Source organism: Acipenser ruthenus, chromosome 11 (genome assembly GCF_902713425.1).
Source record: "Acipenser ruthenus chromosome 11, fAciRut3.2 maternal haplotype, whole genome shotgun sequence".
In the NCBI taxonomy this organism is placed as follows: Eukaryota; Metazoa; Chordata; class Actinopteri; order Acipenseriformes; family Acipenseridae; genus Acipenser; species Acipenser ruthenus.
The window spans coordinates 32,309,005-32,336,499 of NC_081199.1; the positions used below are offsets into that span (position 1 = coordinate 32,309,005).

Genomic DNA, 27,495 nt, shown 5'->3' on the forward strand with positions numbered 1-27,495 from the left:
TTTAGTTAAATGTAAATGTTGCCATCACTCTATCCAGAACAAAGACCTGTCTTTCCTGTTATTCAATTTACACATATATCAACTGGAATGGTAAATTAGCACAAATGAACAGTAATTATCAACAGCTGACAGCACTTTAACCTGCGATGAGCTCCACTTTCTAAAGTATTATTACATGTTCCATGGTAAAAGTGTTTCATCAATTTGAAGAAAAAAAAAAACACTAACATATCACAATGCATTTCAGGCTGGGATTGCTGTTATATAACATGTTTCATTTTCTCAGTATGATTACATTTAGTGAAATTTAAAAACGTACAGTGAACCTTAAACTACTTCCAACTGTTCTGCTCGAAAGCATTTAGATTATCTTTTACTTTTTGCTAGAATATTGCATTTTAACAGGCCAGTGGTTTGGGCTTGTTCGGCTGCGGTATGATTTCATTAGCCTTTGCTGGGTTTGACAATGCATTATTTATTTCTGTCATTTACTTCAGTTATCAGCTCGATTCAGACAGATACAAGCAGAGTTATATTTTGGTAATACTTTTGGATCTTGGTGAATAAACACAGCCTTGGACTGCACATTCCACCAATTATCTACAACCTTCACAGCTTATTTACACCTTGTTACTGCACCGTATGGCTTTGCACAGGACTTTAAGAGTTTGGCAAATACATCACGTCCCGTGTCAACTCCAGAAATTAAAAGTCCTCCACATTAATTCTCTGAAAGCGTTCTCCAGTTTCAGTAATTAATCCTCGTGTTAACGTTTTTACTACTTTACCCTTTTGTATGCTCAGTTACACTCAGCCGTATTCATTGCACTGGACGTGTGTGTGAGTATATTACGGGCACAGTCCGAGGCCGTCTGATGACACAAAAGATTCAGGTCATGTTTTAAATAACCATGACAGAGGAGCTGCTTTTATTTACAAGCCTATCTTTACTGTCACAGCAAGCTTAAGATACAATCGAATTCATCTTTAAAAATACTAAATGCACCCTTGAAGCATAATCTTGGTCAATTTAGTTTTCCCTGGCACAGCCCAGTGTTAAGAGTTTAAATGTTTAAACGTTAGTAAAGTGTCAAACGTTTTTAATTTTGCTTAATCATTTAAACTTCCTACTTCATGTGGCATCATTGTCATTGGTATGTCCAGCATGCTTTTGGTCATGTGACTAGTATGCTTCTATGAAACTGGATCTAGCGTGAAGGAGGTGGGGCTCAGACATGCAAGCAAAATGTTAGGAAATGCGATAAAATTTGAGCTGAAAACAACACGTTGATTATTGAGACGATCGCAAATGGCATGCAACCAATTTCAATTGTGGAGGATACCGGATTCAACTTTAATGTCTTATGTTGACCCAAATTACAGAAGACTGTGTTGATCTCGAACGATGTTAATACTTTTTTTTTTTTTTTTTTTTAAACAGAAGATTGCTTCCATTTTATGTTTATTTTATGGTCTTTTTTCTATTACTGTCAGTCAGATAAGTACAAACTATTTCTATTAGTAAATATATATATATATATACAGTGCCTTGCAAAAGTATTCAGACTCCTGACCAATTCTCTCATATTACTGAATTACAAATGGTACATTGAAATTTCGTTCTGTTTGATATTTTATTTTAAAACACTGAAACTCAAAATCAATTATTTTAAGGTGACATTGGTTTTACGTTGGGAAATATTTTTAAGAAAAATAAAAAACTGAAATATCTTGCCTGCATAAGTATTCAACCCCTGTGCTGTGGAAGCTCCCAGTTTACACCAATGAAAATTGCCCTAATGAGGACACAATTACCTTACCATTGGCCTCCACCTGTGAACCATTAAAGTTGCTGTCACATTTTCTGGATAAAAACCCCACTGTTGAAGGATCATTGGTCAGGCTGTGAATCTGAAGGAAAATGAAGACCAAAGAGCATTCTACAGAAGTTAGAGATAAAGTAATACAAATGCATAGATTAGGGAAAGGGTACAAAATAATGTGTTTGGATATCCCAGTGAGCACAGTTGGATCAATAATCAGGAAGTGGAAGCTGCATCACACCACCCAGTCACTGCCAAGAAAAGGCTGTCCCTCAAAACTCAGCGCTCAAACAAGAAGGAGACTTGTGAGAGAAGCCACAGAGAGGCCAACAATCACTTTAAAGGAGCTACAGAGTTCAGTGGCTGGGAGTGGAGTAATGGTGCACCAGTCAACCATATCAAGAGCTCTGCATAACACTGGCATGTATGGGAGGGTGGCAAGAAAGAAGAAATTACTCAAAAAGTACCATCTGAAAGCACGTCTGGAGTTTGCCAGAAAGCATGAGTGTGACCCAGCTGCGATGTGGGAAAAGGTTTTGTGGTCAGATGAGACCAAGATAGAGCTTTTTGGCCAAAACTCAAACGCTATGTGTGGCGCAAAACTAACACTGCCCATGCCTCAAGACACACCATCCCTACAGTGAAGTATGGTGGTGGCAGCATCATGCTGTGGGGATGCTTCTCATCAGCAGGGACTGGGCACCTTGTTAAAATTGAAGGAAGAATGGATGGAGCAAAATACAGGGAAATATTGCAAGAGAACCTGCTTCAGTCCGCTAAAAAACTGAAGCTTGGGAGGAAATTCACCTTTCTGCAGGACAATGATCCCAAGCACAAGGCCAAAGCAACACTGGCGTGGCTCAAGAACAAAAAGGTGAATGTCCTACAGTGGCCCAGCCAAAGTCCTGATCTCAATCCCATTGAGAATCTGTGGCACTATTTGAAAATTGCGGTCCACAAGCGTCGTCCAACCAACCTGAACAACCTGGAGCAAATCTGCCAAGAAGAATGGGCCAAAATCTCTCCGACACTGTGTGCAAAGCTGGTACATACTTACCCCAAAAGACTTAAAGCTGTTATTGCAGTGAAAGGTGGCTCTACCAAATATTAATGTGTGGGTGTTGAATACTTATGCAAGCAAGATATTTCAGTTTTTTATTTTTCTTAAAAATATTTCCCAACATAAAACCAATGTCACCTTACAATAATTGATTTTGAGTTCCAGTATTTTAAAATAAAATATCAAACAGAACGAAATTTCAATGTACCATTTATAATTCAGTAATATGAGAGAATTGGTCAGGGGTCTGAATACTTTTGCAAGGCACTGTGTATATTCACTGTGTATCAGCACTGTTTAGACTGCATAACATGCTATTAGTATTATTATTTCATATTGATTCACTGTTTTTATACATTACAATTATTTATATATAGGGCTGAATTTAGTAATTTATTTGATTTACTTTAGTTATTTATTTATGTCATACAACTTAATGGGCTTTTAAATAGGCCAAGCCTTCATTTTTCATGTAGAAATGAGATCACAACATGTTAATAAACGACTAATCTTTATTAAATCTATAATAAAAAATAAAGCGTTTTGCTGGACACATTATTATAATCGTTATGATGAGTAACAGTATTCAGCATTTAAATGAAAAAGTAAGACTTATGATTTAAAAGCCCATTTAGTGGTTTCACAGAAAAAAAAAAAAAACGTAAATTAAACCAATTTTTCTCAGTTGTGATTGAGATTAACGAATCTTTGGAAAATAACATGAAAGTGATAAAAAAAAAAAAAAATGATCATGTATAGAATTTGATCACTGAACTTCCAATAAATCTGTGCATGGGAGATGAGTAAATTTTATTTTTTTAAATGACTCAAACTATTTTTTAACATTGTATCATTGTCCAGTGTCCTTAATTGCAATATATTACATCCTTAGGATCTCTTGACAAAACTTACTTGACATGAAATGTGTATGTGTTTTTCTGATTATGTCCCTGACTGATGCATCTTAAAATGCAAATAAAATTTGGTCAAACCGTCTTGCGTATTTCATTGATGTGATCAGAGATGTTAAATACATCCCACAGGACTGTTTATGAATAATGATTTGCACAGATGTTCAAATTTTTATAAAAAGAGACGACAGTAAAGCTGGAGCAGCTTAAAATGTAGCATGACAGACAGCACCAGACTATAAACAGGTTTTTTTTTTTTTTTTAATATGTCTGGCACTAAACATTTTTATAATTGTCATTGTAGAATCTTTTTTTTTTCTTTTTCTTTTTTTTTTTTTTACTGTACTTTGAATCTCCATAAAAAAGTGAGGGGAGCATTTTGCTTTTAAGTGTTTACAGTCAATTATAGTTAACTGCTATACAGATTTTTACCCATTTGTTTGTGGACGTCAATGTTTTTGTTTGTTTGTTTGTTTGTTTTTTCCAACCAATTTATACCATTGAGCTTCCTGGGTCCTTAAAAAACTGATAATAAACCAATACAGTATTTGCAAACACAAAATGGTGACTTAAGTAATATGGCTTTTCATACTTTTTGGATCCTTTTTAGTTATCAAAAGAGAGTCCGATCTAAATCCTGAGACCTATATCTCTCTATTAATCCCACTGGTGCTTCCCCAGGGTTGGTTCAGAACATCACTAAATATAAATACAAATACAGTAGAAAAAGGTCACTGTTAAGCAAGTTCATATTCCTTATTTTTACTATTTCTACCATGTTCATTTAGCCCAATTTGCAGCCTTTGTTCTCAGTGACTAATTGCATGTTGTGTTGCTAAAGAAAAAAAGGGTCATCGCCACGGCTACCAAGATGTGTTTTTTTTTTCTTCCTCAAAACCTGATATCCCACATTATATGCTACCCTTTATTTAAATGATATGCTACCCTTTAAAACATTAAATGGGGACATTTGTATAATAAAATGCAGCCTCAGTGTAATGCTGTGTACATTTTGGGGGGGGGGGGCAATATTCTTAGTTTTTTGTTTTTTATGATACATACATATACAGATGCATTTTATTCTAAAATAGGTAATATATATATATATATATATATATATATATATATATATATATATATATATAAAACAAAACACTGTTCACTGCAGTAGATAACATGGAATGCAATATAATGTAAGCAGTGCATGTGCTTGTTATCGAGTCTCAAATGGCTCTTCCTAGACGAGAGTTTAAATCCAGCTTGAATCACAAGGGAGCAGGACTGATTGTTTCAACGTGGACTATTTTCACATCTCACTGGTCCCTCTCCCAGAGGAGTCTTTACAGTGAATTAGCCTGCAGACTGAACTAGTCTTTCACTCCAGTGAGGGAGCTTCCCTCAGGCCAGGATTTACCTATACTGGCAAAGCAATGGCTAGATTCATGCTGTACCTACTAACCCAGCACAGGCACAGAAACTTTAGGTTCCAGTGACATTAATCAGCGTCACATTTCATGAGCACTGAATTCATCACTCACACACACACACACACACATACACACCCACACCACAGCCCTACTGTCCTAATGATAGCAATGCAGTTTATATTTTATGTGGCATTGTAATTGCATATTAACTACATATTATCTATTATTTTCAAGATCTGCAGCCAGTAGCACCGTACTGTTTAGCCTACTGTTTAATGTATTGAATACCAATGCATTTACCAGTACTCTTTATATACACAGCCCATCAAGTGTCCCCAATGGCTCACTTTGTAAAGGCAAACTTTTGTACAGTGATTAAAGTCAGATTACAGTCTGCTAAGAAATAAATAATAATAATAATAATAAAAAACGCTAGCTTGTAAAAGGCAAGGCGGACGGGTCACGCTTAGACTCTGCCTATTCTCGAGGATACTCCTTACCCTGCAAGTGAGAAAAGGTAATGGAATAAGTAAGAATGGTCCAAGGGGTTCCATTCTCTTTTACAGAGGTTGCTTGGGAAACATTCATGTTCAGACACATAAAGTGCTACTGTTACTTCAGCTAAAACGTGAAAGCCATCACAAGCATGAAGCCAGCAAAAGTCACCTTATAAATAAAGAATAGATTGCAACCCCAGTCATGTTGACCACTCTTCATATTATATACTTCTTTGCTTAGATCATTATCTGCCATACTTACTGCCTATTTCAGCTGCCTCTGAAAAGACTCCTCACAGCTGATTGTGTGAAAGTGGGGTGGAAAAGCATACAAGTTTTTGTGTCATACACTGAAGCACCCCCCCCCCCCCTCCCATTTCCCATTATAGGAATAGTTAGTAAGCATTGCAAATTATGATCCAAGTAAAACAACAATAGAGAATGATACACAACCCAGATAACATGACATTAAACATTTCCACATACAAAGCCTCTCTTTAAGCTGTACTACTTTTGTATCTGCTTTTATTTTGTAAAAGCTAGCAACATAAGCAACTATAAGCAAAGTACAGTATTAATATTTATTGAATGCATTACTTTGGAAAATGTACTTAAAACACACACTGAAAATAAAAAATATGAACAAAGAACAGACTATATTGTTGTGTAAACTGGACTAGAAAATAGACAGCTGGAGCTCAAAGTCAATTTTGTTCAGCAGAAAATCACCTTTCTGGCCACTTGTTCAGAATCTCATTACCAGTCAAACAGGCACCTGCATCAAGCCCAGTTTCTATTACGGTTCTTATTTACATTAAGAAGGACAGTTTGAATACAATTAGCTGGATAAGGTCACAGCAGTCAAAGGAATGTAATGCTGCTTGCAGCAGCAGATGATTTCTAATCAAAAGTGCATCTGTTTATCAATCCAAATATGTGAAGACTGATGAATTACGTCTGTGCATTCGTCTAAGACGGAGCGCTTTTATGAAACAAAAAATGTTAAAACCTTTTAAACCGAGGTGTGTAAAGGTTAGATGATTTGTTTAAGACTTTTACAGTAAAAACAGCTTGAGATATATATATATATATATATATATATATATATATATATATATATATATATATATATATATATAATAAAAATAAAAACATTAAAAGTATTTTCTGGGATTATTCTTGGCTGAAAAAGCCACAATGCTTTTGCAATTGCAATTTTTCTTCTATTTGAAAAGCAGAGATGGCGTTACGCTACCTTGCACATGTGGAAATAGCAACTCATGCATTTAAAAACAAGCAATACAAATATTTGATTTGGGGGGTTGTGTATTATTGTATATCAGTTCAAAGGTAAACTGATATACAAAAAGGTAATTGTATTTATTTATTGCTCTTTTTATCACTGATTGAAGCAAGAGGGAAACTATAACCAGCCGATTTCCCTTTCAAACCCTGCAGGAGTGCAAAGACCAATGGAGCGATAACTGCAAGTTCCTTATCTCTGTAAGTTCTTGTCTTACTAAGTGATTTTTGCCATTTCTGTCCTTTTGGAAAGCAGTGCTCGATATGCCTCACACATCCTGGTTGAAAGAAGGAACACCTCATTTTTTACGTCACAGGCCGATGTGTCTATTATGATTCATATGGGGGTGGATTCCTAATTGTAGTCATTTGGAATGACATAGACAATGATGATGTATTTTGAGGTACAATAAAGATTACCGGTACAGGGCATCAGAAGCATACCCTTCCATTCGGAAGCAAGCCAAAAAACTCTCAATATCTGCAACAGATGGGGCAGGTTCAAAGTATCAAATCCCAAATTGCCAACTATGTCAGACCATCTCCCCTTCATAATCTAGCCCCTTCTGTTGGGGATCTGAAAATATATTCCAGACAGATGACATGTTAACAGAATCATTTCATGGTTCAGTGTCTTCTCACTATCATTTATCCTCCATCTGCAGGCACTGAGGTCCCTATTCAGGAGATTAATGTGTAAGGTCCAAAAATCCATTTTGATAAAGAAGGTACCGTGCCTCATAGAGAAAAACATTACTGCCTGCTTAAAGATTGCACATTTTTGTGCCTTGCACCAATTTGTCGTTATTAAATAATCAAGTTTTACGATGCATGAGTGTAAGCAATATTTCACGGTAAAGAAAACTATTTTTTTAATATCATTTTTTTTAAGAACATAAGTAATGACTACCTACTATTAAAGTATCTAATCTGTGCACTTTGAAAATATTTCTTCCCCCTTTCTTTCCAAAAAGATGTCACTTTACTTTAGCACATAATTTGGTGTGTATCTGGATTGTTCGACCAGTACAACTTTATGACTAGCACAAAGTCCACAGTGTAATGTATCTTTTTTTATATATAATTAATTGCAACAGCAATGCTGCTGTACACTCCTATAGGCACCGAGTACTTTGAAGCACCCCATCTTCTTTTTGAATAAAGTGTATGTGTATACATATCTAAAAATGTCAGTTTAAGCACTTGAGGCATTCGTCTCTTTGACAAAATTTATGGCTGTCAGTTTCAAAATCTGCACCCTCTCCCTGCTAGTGTAATTGTGTGACCTGTTTTACACCAATAGAAAGGCAACGAGATAAACTGCTCCTGCGCTCTGAATCATTTTTGTGACACAGTGGCTTGTTTTGCACCTGGGGTTGAAAAGATGGAAATAACATTGTGATGAGGAGCCAATGACAGCCTCATCTGAATATGAATAGAGCTAATCAGAAATGCAAATTACAAATCAGAAGGACACGTTTAAAATGTGTGTGATAATTGCGTGATTGTGCAGATAACAAAAGGGCAAACACTTGTATCAGCAAAGCTTTTAAATGGCTATCAGTCAGGATTAAAATGTGTACATGAAGGAAATGTTAAAGTAAGGAAGTACTTGCTGATCTATTGTGACTAAAATGAGACCAAGATTTTTGAGCCTTATAGTTTTATGTGCTTCAAAAGGTATTTTAAATTAGTCTCCTGCTATGCAAAGGGAGACAAAACAGCTGTTTCCATTACAAAACTAGAACCAAAAAAACACATTCATGGTGTTCGTTTCTCATTATATAACATTAACGTGGAATTTCCTTTGAAAATATGCATGGTATTTTATTAATACAAGTTTAATTTAATACACATTCCAATTTTCATCATTTTGTATTTTCTTAAAACAGAAGCCTGTAGAGGCAGCGCTGAAGTAATAAGTCAAGAGAGCCATCTAGGGTCTTACCGTGGGATCTTGAATAGAGCTTTCACAGGGTGCATTTCAGATAAGGGGGGTTCTCCATCACCTAGTTCAATAGCTGTAATTCCAAGTGACCATACGTCACAGCGAGCATCATATGAAGAGTCATACTGTTGCTCACAAGCAATGACCTGTCAGGTAAGAACAAAACAAAGCATTAAACATTCACACGTCTTTAAATTTACTGCCCCGTGGGATGCATGTTGTCATTTATAGTCATGTAGTTCTGATAGCAAAGACGTATACAAATTCGTTTTCTGCCATTCAACAGGACTGCTTTTATTTGTGTTAGAGTAATAAAGTACTGAAATGCTTCTGTTCTAAAGATATGCGTTTATTAGAGGGAATTCTAATGTTGTCATTAAAACATTTATCAAGCTTAAATAGCTCTTTCTATTTATATGGACTGGAGGGAAAGAAAATAAGTAAAAACCTGGCTGGATCATTATACATTTCCTTGACGTCTTTGTTATGTGCCTCTTTCATTTTTAGGTTTGCAAGATCTCAATATAACCACTCAAGCAAAACCAACCCATTAATAATCAATGAAAGTGGTTGTATATATGCATGAATACTGTCATTCTGCTGTAAAAGTGTACTCTTCTTGTAAGGGATGCGAGAGAAGTGTGGACCATTCCTTTCTTTTTGAGTTTTAGATGAGAGAGCAATTTTACAAGCACAGTTTGTGCCGTAAACAAGTGCGCATGTAAACACTTGACTGAAGATCATTGTTATTACACATTACCTACATTTTAATGCATATACTGTAATCAGCAAGACACACTGCAGTGCAGATTTACAATCTGTTTCTATATGGCTTTTATTCATTTACAAAACACAAATTATATTCAATTAAAATCGACTGTAAATTATTAAAAATTTGCACTGGGCTTTGGTACTTCAGTAGTAATCCAGCAGACCGAATCTATACCAGCTACTAAAGTACCTTATTTTATAGATTTGCCATTGGAAAACAAATACAAAAAGGTTATTGTCAAATGTTAATTACCTCTGCAAGATCCTGGCGACATTACCATTTAAATTGAGATTGTTTTGTGGGACCTTTTTTGTCAGAAAGGACTTCGCTTGATTGCAATAATCAGAATTTACTGCCAAATTCTTACATCTGAATTGCTCTCCAGTGCACACCCTCAAATTGGCAGACTGTTCTGAGTGAACTCCTGTGCAATAAGCTGAGGGGAACAGACTCCTAGTTATTAACCTTGGGATAACCTTCATTCCCAAGGTACAAGCAGGGGAATGCTGAACCAAACCAGCAAGATATATTTGTTTTTTTCATAGTTAATTTGAACTATTCTTAATCTGTAAACGTGAAAGAGCTTAAGTGTTCTTTCCCCAGCCAAAGAATGTATAAAAAAAACAAGGCTGCAGGTGGATAGTGCGATAACGGGCAGTCAATATAAACCACTTCAATCTCCCTGATTTACCCACCTCAGGTGCCATCCAGAATGGAGTCCCGACAGATGTGTTTCTTCGTAACCGAGCACTTGTGAGTTGAGCTGAGACACCTGGATTAAAAGGTGCATGTTTATTTTTCTTGTTTAAAACTAAGTACAGTTTGCAAAAATATATTTTAAACAGTTTCTTTTGTACCTTTATTCCCTTATCAGCTTTACCTCCCCAACCCAATACTAAAGTGAAAAGCATATTTTAAAGACACTTCAATCTATTTGAATATATTTACAGCATTATTCCACTCTTAATAAACAGCAATTAAAATATTCTTGATCGAAAAACGCAATTTATTATTTGGCATGACAGCTTACCACACACCACTGTAAACTGGCAATACTAATTTGAAATTAAGTGGGACAACTCTTTGTATCTGCATGAGGCCACTTCAGTTTTTTTACACAGAGGGAATAAACATGCCTTAGGCAAGTTAAAGTCATTTGCCAAAACAGCTTCCCTTTTCTATGCAAAAGACCAAATAATGAAATTTAAATTAGCAGTAATAGCCCTGAGTTAAGCTATTTCTGCTAAAAAATAAGTTTTACGGAGAGAAACAAACACATCGACAGCTTCTTTCAAAATATTTCCTGGATACAATTTTTCTTTCTATATAAAAATAACATTTTTCTTGCGGGGGGGTAAAAAAACAGATTATCTGTCAGAAATTCCTGAGGTGCTCCATCTGTTAAACCGAAACCTCCCAAGACTGCAGAAAACACTGAGCTCACAGTGCCCCAGAAACACAGGCTTTCTGAGCAGGCGATAAATTGCTGCCTTTGGCTAAACTGCACACATCAGGAAAATAAATGGGAAGCAGTCATTACCAAAGTCAACGAGCTTGACTCCTCCTTCTGTTGTCAGAAGAATGTTGCTCCCCTTGACGTCACGATGAATGATTCTGTTACTGTGCAAATGCTGAAGACCCTGGACCAAACATCAAAAGAGAATAGTATCTTATTTAGAATCAATTACCCTGTTATTAGAGAACCTAATTAGCATAATCTGCAATTCTATTATAGGTACAGCTGCTCCTGTATTACATGTTTAATATACCCCTGCTGTTATAGCTGCAAGTCTATTATCTGCAATAACAGCTCCAATGTGTAAAATGTATTCAAAAGGAAATTGCACCCTCTACTGTCATTATGGACTTGATGAACATCCTTACCAAGAGAGCCCCATATAAGACGTATGAGATTACAGCTTCATCCAACCGTTGGCCACGCTTCAGCAGTCCTGTGATGAGATCGGCGACAGAACCCCCATTACACAGCTGTGAAGAAAGAGTGACACAAGACAACTCTTGCATTACTCATCGCACTTGTTTACGGTACAAAATTCTACTCCAGGCTTCTACTAAACTATAAAATCCCAGCCAGAAATATGGAAACACCTGCCGCACCTACTTCTGCGTATATGGTGTGAACTAATAGTTTATTAAGCAAATGCCATCCCTGACACGTATTCTGGAACTTAAAGCTGCGTGTCCTTATTGCAAGTTGAGGCAGCGTGTCCTTGCAAAAAAATGGAAACAGCTGGCAAACTTGTCACGTGGAATCAGTGCCGGGCTGGATGCCCATGGTTGCCCTACTCCTAATGACAGTATTGACACAGGCATTTCAATTTTTTTGTAAACCCTGTAAATTCAGAGTTGCAGACACAAATTATCTTCCTTTGTTTCGCACATGCTTTTTAAACTGTGGTACTGAATGCTACCCTTAAATTAACAATAAGAATGGTAGTTTACTGTAGTGAGGTGTCTTTTTTACAATTTTTTTTTAAATTTTATATAAAAGTCTTAGACATTTTGCACATTTTGGGGAGGGGGGTTTATACTACCATAGCATCAACCTGCTTTAATACTACCATAGCATCAACCCGTGCCATCTAGAGAACGTCATGTCACCTATACATTTTTAATTAAAAAACAAAATAAAACGTTTTACTTTTTATTTTTTTTGGATGCTTCCCTCCACCCCCCGTTGAGAACCACTGGGTAAATGTGATGGATTAGCTACTACAACACTTCATATTAGCTGCTCATGTATAGTTTACTTTGAATTGTTGTGATCACAAGTTTTTGAAGATTCTGATCAATGTGAATTAAAGATTGCTAAATGACAAGCTTGGTTTCTTCTCACCCAAACTAAGCTGTAATAATAACAGTCAAAGTTGTTATAATAGTGGAAAACATTAATTTTGAGTAAATTGTTGATGCTGTGTCTAAGACTTTTGCACAGCAGTGTATGTATATTTTTTCCATTATCTTTTGTTCAGGAATAAAACAAGGACCAAAGCATCCAAAGACAAAAGAGACCGGTGCATTAGATAAATGAAGGCAACACATTACACTCATTTCAGATATTCAGTTCATCCATGCTCCCATTGGCAGGCAGCATAAAACAGACAGCAACCATATCTCTATACTCAGGCTTGATTACATATCTTGCCAACAGCATAGATGAAACATTCTGATCAAAAAATGCACAGCTTCTCACAATCAGTTTTCCCTAATGGACTGCCATGCATCAAAGGTGTGTGTGGGGGGGGGGGGGGGGGGGGGGATAAGAGTCATTGTAAATGTGTTTTGAACTACAGTATAATTTAATCATTTACAGGCTTTATAAGGCTTTTTGTCATTACTTTTGCCACTCTCCGAGTATGTATGATACCGAAATCAATTTTCTGCACCTGATTCCTTCTCCATCTTTTCTATATTTTGGTTTGGGAAAAGATGAATCTGAAATGTAAGCTGAATTCAGCCCTTTTGTGTGTGTGTTTTCTGCCATGCAGCAAAATCCGAAGGTTTCTATGGAAACCAGGTGAATCAGAGTGTTACTCAAGCAAAAATGAGTCTATAAAAAGAACCGAATTAAAATCCTTCCTGTGTCCTTGTCATTCACTGTACCAAACAGCTGGGGATCTGTATTTCTAAAATCCATCACCCCTGTAATACCCACAATAGGAGTTCTGCACAATCCAAATCCACCCTATAGCGTTTGTGTCTTTTGCTATGGCATTCACAATCATGTTCTGTAGGACTGCTTGTCTAAAAGCACACACAACAGAGAGCAGATCCCAACCCAAGCTGCGGGCAAACAGTGCGGTGTTACCCCCAGGACCTCACACACACACACTTTTCTATAATGTTGAGGATGTATTATACATTGTACAATGTATTATTTATTAGACACCACAGAGACTATTTTTTTAAACATTCAAATAATATTATTAATATGATGTAAATAAAAACTCACCTCCAAAACCAGCCAAAGTTGACCTCCAGATAGATCATCAGCCTTGTAGAACATCCCATAAAATTTGACAACATTTGGATGATTGGATAGGGACTGCAGGATGTTATACTCTGCTTCAATCTCCTCATCAACATCCTTCAATAATTTAAAATAACCAATTAAAATATCATACACAGTACCCCCTTTGAGCTTGCATAACAATAACAAGCATGTCAGTGACATCCATCTCCTGCCACAGCTGTGCAGTACAGCCTATCAGTAACAGGGAATCACCATGACCTATACTGCATACACTTGTATAAAAATAAGTCAGACACAAAGCCAGGCAAACAGATTCCTTCCTATTCTGTCAAATATGGGTATTCAGCAGAACACATTCAACTGTAGAGCAATGAGATGGAAATGTCCATCAGTAGATGAAATGTAGCCGGGCACCTGGAGGTGGATTGCTTCATCTCTCACATGACAGCATTTCTATGGCCACATAACATATACAAACAACCACATTTATTTCAGCTGCTTGGTTAGAAAGGTGAACATTGACTTCTGTGCAAAGTGAAGTAATCCAGTTCATTGTACTTACATTTATAGGGTCCAAAACCTTTACAGCAGCCTGGCTTCCACCTTTCTTGCTATTGACCTTGTAGACTTTACCATAGGTACCTTTCCCAATAGTCTCTACAATTTCCCAGTCATCCGATGGGTCTGCCAGAGCTTCAAGACCAATCATACTGGACTTGTAAGGGAAGAGTCCATAAAATGACCTCCTAAATGAAGAGAACAGCAATTAGAACGTATTACTCTATTATTACTCTAATTAACATATATACAAAAATACATATAAACAGTATGTTGACATTTGTCATTCAGTTTCACAAAAGTAAAAAGCAAAATTACAACATTAGTGTTATTGTAAGATTGAATGAAGCAAACACTACCAGCTGTGCCATACTAGTTAAAAAAATATGGCAAAAATTGTTCATAAACACAAACAGTCAAGCAATATAGTGTCCCTAAGGGCACATCCTGAAATCTGTGATTGAACAAATTTGGAGCACCTTACACTCATAAAACAATCCTCAGGGAAAAATCAATAACTAAATGTCAAAAAAAAAAAAAAAAAAGCAGAGAGATTTATTATTTTTTTTATTCAGCCTGTGACAAGAGGATCGTTCCAAACCAGAGACCAATGGTCAGTGAACCAACCCGTTCTTATAATGCATTCTGCCATGGGAGGCATTTAACAGCGCTATATACTAACAGCAGATTTCAACATGTTCCGAACAGAAAACAAATACTTACATTTCTATGCTGTGTGATCTAACATTTTCTTCCGGTACAGTCTGAGCTAATTTTTTCAAATGAAATTCTTTAGGATTGCAATATATCCTAAAAAGATCTACCTAAATTGAGAGAGCACCTTTCCTGCACGTTTTACTTGTTGACATTGAATATTCGCATGCAGCCAAGGCCTCCAGTCAGTGGCTAATCTGTTCAATCTGAATTGGATTTATTTGATTAACGTGAGACTAACGGTTGCCTAACCCTTTGAGACACATTGTTTCAGACAGGAGACTGTTTGGTCCAATGGTTAAAGAAAGGGGCTTGTAACCAGGTGGTTCCCGGTTCAAATCCCACCTCAGCCACTGACTCATTGTGTGACCCTGAGCAAGTCATTTAACCTCCTCATGCTCCGTCTTTTGGGTGAGACGTAATTGTAAGTAACTCTGCAGCTAATGCATCGTTCACACACCCTAGTCTCTGTAAGTCACCTTGGATAAAGGCATCTGCTAAATAAACAAATAATAATAATAGAGATTCTGAACCAAACACTTCACATGGAGCAGTATATCAATGGAGAACAGTATTTTAATTATAATTCAGTACACATAAGCACATAAATTGACTCACCACCTACAGCAACATTCAAGTGAACCAAGCAGTTACATCGGTAGGCTTTAGTACATGACACCTGTGGTCACCACAGAGTGCCTGACAGTGTCTGAATACATAAGTTACTGCAGGCTCTAAATTACATTTTCATACGTATCGTTATACATGGCCTGTCGCACACACTGCTTAATCTATACTGAAAAAAGGTGTGTAGCCCCATTTGGAATAGGTGACTTACTGCACCTTTAATGTTGGAGCACATTAATGATGTTTATTCTGCAACAGTACTTTGTCACCTTTCAATGGTACTGATGGATTTATTGATTGGCTGACACGCTGAATGATGAATTATTTTACCTTGCAAGATGAAATATGGTTTATTTCAAGCATGTGCAGGGAGGCATACAAGGCATCAGTTATGTGATCACATACTCACAATTGCACACATGAACAACAACAACAAAACACCAGTGGATATTAACATCAGATTTAAAGGTCTAGATTTACTGTGGTAGGAGGCCTCTCACTAAAAGCAGACTGGGTTTCACTGGTGAATGTGCCAAAGCAAAATTGTGATTATGTATACACCAGTATTAATACAATTGTGCAATTCAGATGATGCTTCTCATTTCCAGAAATTTCTTGCGAGAAGCATCACAGTCTGTGATTCTAAGCCAAACCGTGTTAATGTTAATGTTAAACATGTTAATGTGGGGAGTTATTTAAACGCTTGCATCAAGTTACTGTGGGGAGTTATTTAAAAGCAGATAATCTGGAGAGCAGTGGTGGGGTATTTTGTTTTGGTATTATGCCCTGATCTTTAGGGGCATATACATGTTTTTTGTTTGCTTTCAGGTTACAGATAATGACTGAGAAATGTAGTCCCCATGCAGCAGAAAGAAGAGAATTGCATTGAGATGCAAAATAACATAAAACACACTGTTTCCATCCCCAGAACGTCTGCTGGAAAACCACAGAATGCCAAAATAGTTTTTTTTTTTTTGCAAAAAACTGAATTTACGATCGGTTAATAATAATGCATTACTGCCAATGTGAAACAATGAGAGGTCTACTCAATTGATCTAACTTGCAATGGATCTAAATACCCCTGAAATAATCAGCCTAACACGTGTGTCACTAGGTTATGAAAATCAAACACCATTTCTGTTAGTAAATGTAAATCGTCAGGGAGGGTCCTATTATGTGATTTAAAGGACGGAGGTATTTAATCCACCACCATCAGCATCAAGGGAATGACCCAAGTGTCTTTAAGGACACCATTGTACAACACATGTTTCTACTAACAACATTACAGCAAGCAACATTAGATACAATGAAACAACGTGAAACAAAAGACTAACCATTAAATCAACAGCTTGCCTCATTTAATCAACTGTTTCCAGACCCCTGCAGACTGCAAACACTCTTAAGAGATTGTAACCTTCATCTAGTGAAGTATTGGTTCCTTTCCAAATAAGTGCAATTAACTACTCTTGTTTTTTTTTTGGAACTGTTTAACAGATACTTGAAAATGTTATATAAATTCAGCACTTCCTTTAAATAGTCATTTTGTTTGAATAATGAAAAAATATAAATTCAAAACGTACCTGAACACCAACCTGCAGCTGTATTAATATCATAGCAAAACAGTACATGTATTTCTAAAGACATATCTCAAAGTATAAAAATAATACAAGAATAACTAACAACGTGCGTAAAGATTATATTGATCAAGTAATGCAAAACAAAAAAATTACTAGCACATATTTCTATTTTTTATATATATATATATATATATATATATATATTAGAAAATATTAATCTCACCAAGTGTAATCCTCTACTTGTTATCCTGAGCAATTACATTATTGAACATTGTGCCTTCTTTACTGTATGCAGTAGCACTTCACTGCTGAAATCCACTAGTATGCGTTTCTGTAGTAACAGTTGTTCCTGGATAAATAATGTTAATCAGCCTCAATCAATTATTTATTCAGTTGTAATCTGTAATCTGATCCATCTTTTTAATTATTCAGACACCAAATGGATCCAGTAATGATGAAGTCCTGCACCAATATCTGAAATGTGAAGCTGCTCATCTTACAGATCGGTAATCGGGGAGCTGGAACTGCAGGTGGTGTAGGGCGAAGGTGGATGATCAGTACAAAGATCAAATCCTGTTACTGTAAATACTCATAAAAGTAGCACGAGAATGCAGTTACTGAATATTGCACTGGAGTAATATCCCTGTCATCATCAACAAACTAGACACAGTAAGAAATGGCTGCACACAGTCCTTCCTACAGCTATGGCCAAACATTTTGCATCACCCAATAGAATTAACAGATGTGGCTTCATAAAGTGGAATGAAACCTGCTGAAAAATGTTTTGTTAACATTTTTCATATACTTACCGAAAAACCGACAAAACATGAAAAATGTGACATTTCGAAAACTAACATGAAATACTGTACCACTATTATGGCTTCTGGTAGACTTTTGCGTTATCTATTTGTATTGTATTTTTTTTTTTTTTTTTTTGATTACATGATGTTGAACAAAATATCTAAATGATATATATATTTTATTATGTCTAATCCTAAAATTGTAGGTGATGCAAAACTTTTGGCCATAGTTGTACATTACTGCTCCTCAGCAGCTCTTTATCCAGGCTACAGAGGCAACACTCTGCACAGGTACAGGGGAGTAATCCAATCCCTGTGCCCATTCATCCTCTGCACAAAGACGACCAGCTGTGTTAAACCATGCAAACCGTGAGTGGTGGCATTGTGACACAGGCCTGTGACTCTGCCTAGACCACCATCTCTAGTGTCATTACTTCCTGTAACAGCGACACTGCTACCTGTTTGTTTCCGTCCGTGCATCCATCATCAAAAACTGCCACAAAATATTACCGTATTTCATAGTGATGCCTATAATACCGCAGCCCACCCTTTTATTATCTGAGGCCTCTTCAGGACCTTATACACAAAACGTTACGATTGGAATTGCCCACAATACATAGTTTACTTTTTATTTCCATTTTCAGAATCGGTAGGAGGCTGTGTGGTCCAGTGGTTAAAGAAAAGGGCTTGAAAACCAGGAGGTCCCCGGTTCAAATCCCACCTAAGCCACTGACTCATTGTGTGACCCTGAGCAAGTCACTTAACCTCCTTGTGCTCTGTCTTTCGGGTGAGACGTAGTTGTAAGTGACTCTGCAGCTGATGCATAGCTCACACACCCTAGTCTCTGTAAGTTGCCTTGGATAAAGGCATCTGTTAAATAAACAAAATAATAATTGTAGTTTTTTAAAGGAAACGTTATTTGTAATGCCTAGGGCAGTGGTTCCCAACCTATAACATTTTATAAGTAACGTGAACTCTGCAACTGTTTAAGATGAAAACCATTAAAAAGGTCTAATTAAGCAAATGATCATTTCAATGAAGGGTCTAGTGAAGTAATTGAGAGCTCAGTTGGAATGAAAACCAGCCGACACAGGGTGTACCCAGGACCGGGGTTGAAATCCAGTGCTAGGGGACAGCAAAAAGGTTGCAAACAAGTAATAGACAGATACCATTCCCAACAGATTCCAATTGCAATTTCGATTCCTTATCTTATTAAAGAATCTCGTCATTCACATATTCAATTCCCACCTCGGCTCACAAAGAGAATATTCATAGGCGTACACATTGTTATCGTTAATTTAATTTGGCCCATAGTTTAGGTAAGGGGGCTCCTGTTTTTGAAAGTAAAATGACTTGCGTGTCTACTTAGGCAAAGCTCTGAACAACACTGGGAAATTAATTTCTTTCTTCCAAGCATTCCCTATTCAGAGATACAGTAACTACGATGTGATAGGTGTTACAGAAACTTGGTTATCCGAGAGTGATGGAGACGAATATAATATTAGTGGGTACACACTGTATAGGAAAGACAGGCAGGACAGAAGAGACGGAGAGGTAGCGCTATACATCAAAAATAGTCTTGAAGCCCAGGTGTTAAATCTGGAAGAAAAAAACAACGCAGACTCAATATGGGTCAGAATAATGGACACAAATTCAAAGGCCATAATAATAGGGGCATACTATAGACACCAAATTCAGATACTGAGCAAAATAATCTGTTATACAATGACATTAGACATGTGTGTAGCAAAGGAGAAGCCATACTAATGGGGGATTTCAACTTCCCCCATATAAAATGGGAAAACACGGTGGGGAGCACGACAGCCGAAATTGAAATGGTAGAAATGACAAATGACTGCTTCCTAATGCAATTTGTCAAGGCACCAACTAGACGGGGGCATGCCTTGATTTAGTCTTTTCACATAATGAAGACAGGATAACTAAAACAGAGGTCAGAGAACCATTGGCAAACTCAGAGCACAACATGGTCTCATTTGAAGTGCTTTTTAAAACCCAAAAAGTAACAACTAAAGCTAAGGTTTACAATTTTAAAAAGGCAAACTATGAAGAAATGAAACAGAGACTTACAGAAGTAGATTGCAGTAAAATAGAGAAAACATCCACAGAGAAAGGATGGCTATTTTTAAAAAATGTAGTACTAGAGGCGCAAAACAAATGAATCCCAAAAGTAAACAAATCAAATTCGAAATTAAAAAAAATATTCAGAGAAGAAAAGGCATTTTAAAAGGGACCAAGAACAACGTACACAGAAAGAGTACTTGAAACTGCAAGTGCAAGTCCAAAAGAAAGTTAGAAAGGCCAAGAGAGAGATAGAAATGAACATTGCCAAGGGGGCTAAAATTAATTCAAAAAGTGTTTCCAATATTATAACAGAAAAAGAACATTCAAGGAGTAAGTAAAATGTCTAAGAGATACAAATGGCAACATCATAGATGAGAGAAAAAAATCACAAATATATTAAATGATTACTTTTCACAAGTTTTTACAAAGGAGGATACGGACAACATGCCCCACATGTCGACCTGTTCCTATCCAGTTTTAAATAACTTTAGCATAACAGAGGCAGAAGTGTTAAAGGGACTAGGAGCTGTTAAAATAAACAAATCCTCTGGGCTGGATGAGATCCCCCCAATAGTACTCAAAGAAATGAAATAAGTTATTTACAAACCGCTAACTAAGATCATGCAACAGTCTATTGTGTACCGACAGACTGGAGAATTGCAAATGTAATACCGATCCACAAAAAGGGAGACAAAACTGAACCAGGTAACTGCAGACCAATAAGCCTAACTTCTATTATATGTAAACTTATGGAAACTATAATAAGATCCAAAATTGAAAATTACCTATATGGTAACAGTATCCTGGGAGACCGTGAGCATGGTTAGGAAAGGATGATCGTGCCTAACTAACCTGCTTGATTTTTTCGAGGATGCAACATCGACAATGGATAATTGCAAAGTATATGACGTGGTTTATTTAGATTTCCAGAAAGCTTTTGACAAAGTCCTGCATAAAAGATTAATTCTCAAACTGAATACAGTAGGGATTCAAGGAAATGCATGCACATGGATTACGGAGTGGTTAATATGTAGAAAACAGATTAGAGTACTGATTAGAGAAGAAACCTCAAAATGGAGCAAGGTAACCAGTGGAGTACCACAGGGATCAGTATTAGGTCCTCTGCTATTCCTAATCTACATTAATGACTTAGATTCTGGTATAGTAAGCAATGTGGGGAAGTTATATAAGGGCCAACAGAATGCTTGGATATATAGTAAAAAGTGTTGAATTTAAATCAAGGGAAGTAATGTTAAAACTTTTCAAGGCATTAGTGAGACCTCATCTAGAATATTGTGTTCAGTTCTGGTCATCTCTGGAAAGAGTGCAAAAAAGAGCAACCAGAATTAATCCTGGTTTAAAAGGCATGTCGTATGCAGACAGGCTAAAATAATTTAATATATTCAGTCTTGAACAAAGAAGACTATGCGGCGATCTGATTCAAACATTCAAAATTCTAAAAGGTATTGACAATGTTGACCCAGGGGACCTTTTCGACCTGAAAAAATAAACAAGGAACAGGGGTCACATATGGAGATAAAGGGGCATTCAGAACAGAAAATAGGAGGCAATTTTTTGAACATTTGTGGGAGTCTGGAACCAACTCCCCAGTAATGTTGTTGAAGCTGACACCCTGGGATCCTTCAAGAAGCTGCTTGATGAGTTTCTGGGATCAATAAGCTACTAACAACCAAATGAGCAAGATGGGCAGAATGGCCTCCTCTCGTTTGCAACCCTTCTTATGTTCTTATACTGATGTTACGATAAATTTTATCAGACTGCTCCCTTGAATGTGTTATCATCCTGAAAGCCGTGTAGTTGTACTTATGTGTTGTTTCCTTGATGACCTTGTTTTTATAGTCAATCAATACAGCCCACTTACAGGACAATATGTCACATGTAGAGCAGATTAGTTCCGACCCGTTGTTCAATTCATGAATAAACTGAACCCAGGTTCATAGATGAATAGGATGATGAAGAGAATGGGAGACTCTCATGACGGACTTCTAAAACACCTTTCTCTTGTACAATAATCATGAACCAAAAGCAATTTGACACATCATACTTATAAGATAAACTGAATTTGGTTTGGATGCAATCTAGTAGGCTATAATACTAGTATATACACCAGTATCTTAAAACCACTCAGACCATTTGTAAGCATCGTAACATGACAAAGACACTGTTAAAGAGCACATTAAAATGTCATTCACGTGCTCGTTGGTCTTTAAGCAGAGTGTGTTTGGTTTACTGAACCCATTAAACAACACTAAAAATGGGATTCTAAACAAAGTACTTCATATAAATAACGATCCTGAACAACTCAAAGGAACATGATCCTAAATAACACAAAGGATTACACCAAGCACAAAACTATATATATATATATATATATATAGCCAGACTCCTCTGAAAAAAAAAATGTGTAGGGTAACTGCCGTCAAAAACACAGTACAAAACAGTTCATGAAAGGGACAGATCAGGATGTGAAACAGATCCTTTTGCTGCCTGATGAAATATTTAATCTTATTTGTCATCTTGAAAAGCCAGCATTTCCTAAAGGCAACAACCTGCCACGAATGTAAAGCTACACAGCACAACCAGAAACAAACAAGACTGGTGTGAACCTGAATTGTGTTTTTAATATGTTCTACTAAATTCACAAGAACTTTTTTTTTTCCTTGCCCAATAGTAATCACTGTCAAATAGATCCCAGACCTCTCTATTGCAATAAAGATCTGTTTTTTCAACATATGTAACTGCAGAATGTTCAAAACTAATATACAGTACATACATGCTTTCACTTTGAATCCTTCACAATCGTATATCCAAAGTTAATATATACATACAATATACAGTGTTCTGTATATCTTTGCTGTGTATATAATGATATACTATTGAATATTGGACGATGAAGCATTCAAATGAATTTCCCTCACCAGATCCTCCCGTGCAGGTTGAACAATTCTTTTGCCCTTTGGTGGCTTTCCTCTGTGGTTTCTCTCTTGATTATCCTGAACATTGAGCCAAAACAAGAAGCTCATTCAAGTTGTATTTATTTTCCTAATCAAGACACCACATCACACACCATGCAATAAAAAAAAGCCTTAGTGTTGTAGTAGATGTTGCTGACTTGTTGACACATTTTCTACATGGCACAAGCAGACTTACTTCCTACAATCTGATATATTGGACGCAAGAGAAGAAATCATGCAAAAACAGTCCATTTCATCTTACTAAATTACCAACTACCAATACTTGACAGATAGACAGCGGCGCATGAATAATTACAGATGCTGCACAGACCACTGTGGCTCCTTCCTAACAGTTATTTCTAGCATGTAATAAAATACAGGGCTAATGTGCATGTAATAAGGTGCTATCTCTGAATCACAGGTTGAATGAGATGTATCTCATGGTAGAGTTCATACTAAGGTTTGAACAAATGTATAAAATCACATTTTTGCATTTACTGCTTTGTGTTTGATATGTAAATACCCAATTGTTATATATTTAAAATACATTTAATTTATGTATCTTAGGAGGGCAACCTTGAATTATTGTTGCTGAAATGTCCCATTTGTATTGTTTACTATACGTTTCTTGTAAAGTCAAACCATTAATTCTACACGTCCAAATTAAAAGGGTAAGCAACTCCTACAATTGTAGAATAGGGAGTATGTAGTCATGGTGATTACAGCACTTCTTGTAATAGCCAGCCCCTTGTTAAATATTAACCCATAAATATATTTTACATACTGCAAGTCTTTAGCAGTAGCCTACTTGACGGTTTTTTTTCTGTTTTTTTTTTTCAAGAAAATGAAGTCAGGAAACCTGACCCAAGGAGAACTAGAACATGGTTATACTGGAGCACGTTAGACTTTTAACAGGGAACTATGGAGGAGCTCAGAAAGAAAAAGACTTCGAGTTTAAACACATGAAAAATGACTGCGAGTGTCAAATCTCAATTTCAACTTCCCTGTAAAATCCACAGAACACAGTTGTCCCAGTTACTTTTAAGGTTTTGTTTGGGTTTTTTTTTTTTGTACTTTTAACGTACTGCCCATTTTATATTACTACATGTTTTTGTTTTTGTTTTGTTTTTTGTTTTGTTCTGTTGTTTATAAATTAAGAACAAAAATTGCTGAAAACTAACTTAAATTGAACGTTTTAACAAGAACTCGTTCAAGGTCCAAACTTGCGGATATGTTAGTTACTACATTATGTATTTAACTTACCCTTTCCCTTTATCTTCAGAATTCCCAGCAGTTTTACTTCCTGCAATAGAAGAAAATTGGCATACAAAGTCTGCGCAGGTAGTTTACAAAGTGCTAATAAATAATGCAGCCAGCTATACATACTGTAGGCTACGTTACTGAATATATATATATATATATATATATATATATATATATATATATATATATATATATATTTTTAATTTTATTTACAATAACAATTTATAACTCCAACTGTACTTGGATACCACATTATTGCATGTTATATTTGAGTTGCTGTTGGAGACGCCCTGCCCACACAACTGAACCTGACTATCGGTACTCACAAAGAAACTGCGTGCGAGCAACAAGTACAGTACTTCCCAGCTACAGAGAACATCATCATCCAAACCAGACCCCTAACCCCGAACCACCACTCTCGCAACATCTTACCTTCCATTTCTGCTGTTTGCGACACACTCGAACTGATTTTCTTGGCTTCTATGCAACCTTACACTAGTTGACTGACACGGATTTAATTATTAACAGGAACTTGATAAGCGCTCAACAGAGGCAATGGCAAGAAGCACCTTTAACCGTGTCGAAGTCCTTGCCAAAATAAACAACAACACAAATAACAATTGGATCGTACCGCACCAATACTGTCAACTATTATGACCCAGAAAATAAAAATGTGTGGTGATGGCAATCTTTTGTGGACTTTGTGAACATTGCGAAGGGTGTGTTCAATAGTTTTACTATAGCCCTGTACATAAATAAGTTAAGGCTTATAATATGACATTTTTTTATTTTATTTTCATGTTTCTAACTAAGGTCGTCTTGTAATTTTCATACATTCTCATTCTATCAAAGACTGCCAGCGCTGCTGTCCTTACTGTTGTGACTGAAACGGACTACAAAAATATCCCTTTACAGATAGGGACCCAATTTGCAAAACAACTTAATAAGCTATGCAACGCATAGCCCATTTTCGCGTGTGCTGAAATTTGCACATATGTATAACCCCTGTGTGTATGTGTGTGTGTGTATATATATATATATATATATATATATATATATATATATATATATATATATATATATATACTGCAGTTGCACTGTTGTCTGAAAGTCTTATAGGGCTTTTCTTGGTAAAACAGTAAATTACTAAAAACTGATTATTATACTCATTAGAACCTGAGAATGAAAACGTAAAAAAAAAATGTTGATCCCTGTAATGACAAATAAAAAATAACAGCACGATAAATTAAACTAGTATAGGGTCTGTAATAAATAAATACATAAAAAGGTTATTCTCCACTGTCTTCTTATCTCATCCAGATGTGAGCTGACACTAGCTGGCTGATAAACAATCTGTATTCCTGCAGTAAAAAAATGATACCTTGCTGTAGGGAAAGCTAAAGCACAGTATGAACTACTTTCATAACAAAACTCCATTGAAAGTAAGGACATTACTGTGGTTCATGCAACTTTCTTTTTTGTCTAAGAAATCACACTAATTAGTTATGATGTGCTGATAATAGGGCTTTTTGTACCGGTCACTGTATTGGAAAGCTCTTCATTATTTAAGTAATTTCGGTCTTGTTTTACTCTGCTGCACAAATATATTTACTGCATATTTGGTTTCTGTGTTTCTGCAATGATGCATGTGAAATAATAACACCCAATAAAACTCAAGATCATTCAGACCAGGAGCAGAGGAAAAGCCTTTTATTATTATTTTCTTCTGCTAATCCAGCACCAGAGCAGAACAATAAACTCACACAGAAAAACTGCATCAATATATGTGCTTGTGTTCTGTAATGTGATGTATTCAGTTTTAAACAAACAAGCTAGGAATTACTGTGGATATGGCTGTGTCTATGATTGGGCCACTAATTGGTGTTTTTGTTCTTGTTAAGGATGGCTTTCAAGATGCTCTGAATCAGGCATCAAGGCAGGACTGATTTCAATATGTACTGTAGCTTATGATTAACAAAATGTAGAGGAGCATGTATCAGCGGGTAGCATTTTTCTTCTGTATTTTATCACACTCTTTGGGTCCTGCACTCTTGCAAGCACTGCAAACATCTTTGTTATTCATGTTAGACAAGTCGTCAAATTCTTGATCATGTTTGACACACATTCAAGGACTAAGCACAGTTAAAATCTGGGTATCTAACATCAAAATTAAATAGCATGTGACGTTCCCAGCCAAAACAAGGAAATTCATTAATGCCCGGCCCTTTCAGCTTCCTAACAATTTAGGGGTCGAATGAAGGTGCTCTTACCTTTAGTCAAAGGACGAGGAGACCCCTGCTGTCTCAATCCCAGACTGGTGACTATGCAGAAGAATCCAACAGCGAAGTGGGATTTTGCAGTGCTTTATGAGACTGATTGTGTATACAGTAAATACATTTTCTTTTGTGGAAGTTTATTTATTTATTTACTGATCCTATTAATATTAAACCTATTAATTCTGATTTACATTTTTTGTTTGTACTTGTTTATACTAAAAAGAAATAGTGGCTGAAAAGTGGGATTTAATGTGTTACCAATGAAAGAACTACATTAAGCAAAAATAATGGTGTTACTGTTTCTATGCATAATTAGCTTGATTACAGTTATTAAAGTCTTGGCAACAGGGTTAATTATGTTAATGTAGTTCTAGGCTGTGCATACTAGACCAGAACCTAATTGTTTTTCACAAAGGAATTTAATATCTTTTAGTTAAATAGCAGTGCATTTTATATGCAACTGGCGTTTAGCTCAGGCCCTGTTTAAAAGCTAATCAGTTTTCATTAAAGGACTTTTGCATATTATTATTATTATTATTATGCAATTGATGTTAATAATAGTTATAAAATGTTGACAGCAACTCTTTTAGAATAACATTTTTAAAAGTCCATCCTATGAATATGGATACACCATTTAAAACAACATGTCAATTGTTTAAACAGTTTATTATTATTTGTTTATTTAGCAGAAACCTTTATCTAAAGCGACTTACAGAAACGGGTGTATGAACTATGCATCAGCTGCAGAGTCACTTATAACAACGTCTCACCCGAAAGAAAGAGCACAAGGAGGTTAAGTGACTTGCTCTGGGTCACACACCGAGCCAGGATTTGAACCAGGGATCTCTACCACCCCTTTGCTTTAACCATTGGACCACATTAAAACACG

General features: G+C 36.2%; 1 protein-coding gene across 1 annotated transcript in view; it reads right to left on the reverse strand.

Annotated features, from left to right (window-relative positions):
• The window catches only part of myo3b (myosin IIIB), a 103,720-nt gene extending 78,868 nt beyond the window's left edge, over positions 1 to 24,852 (reverse strand). The window contains exons 1-8 of the mRNA XM_034043667.3: positions 24,763 to 24,852; positions 24,331 to 24,370; positions 14,297 to 14,480; positions 13,714 to 13,848; positions 11,625 to 11,729; positions 11,281 to 11,380; positions 10,436 to 10,512; positions 8,969 to 9,114 (exon numbers count right to left, since the gene is read on the reverse strand). Of these exons, the coding sequence (XP_033899558.3) occupies positions 8,969 to 9,114; positions 10,436 to 10,512; positions 11,281 to 11,380; positions 11,625 to 11,729; positions 13,714 to 13,848; positions 14,297 to 14,480; positions 24,331 to 24,370; positions 24,763 to 24,769 (794 nt within the window). The 5' untranslated portion in view covers positions 24,770 to 24,852. The remainder of the gene's footprint in view (positions 1 to 8,968; positions 9,115 to 10,435; positions 10,513 to 11,280; positions 11,381 to 11,624; positions 11,730 to 13,713; positions 13,849 to 14,296; positions 14,481 to 24,330; positions 24,371 to 24,762) is intronic.
• Between the last annotated feature and the right edge of the window lie 2,643 nt (positions 24,853 to 27,495).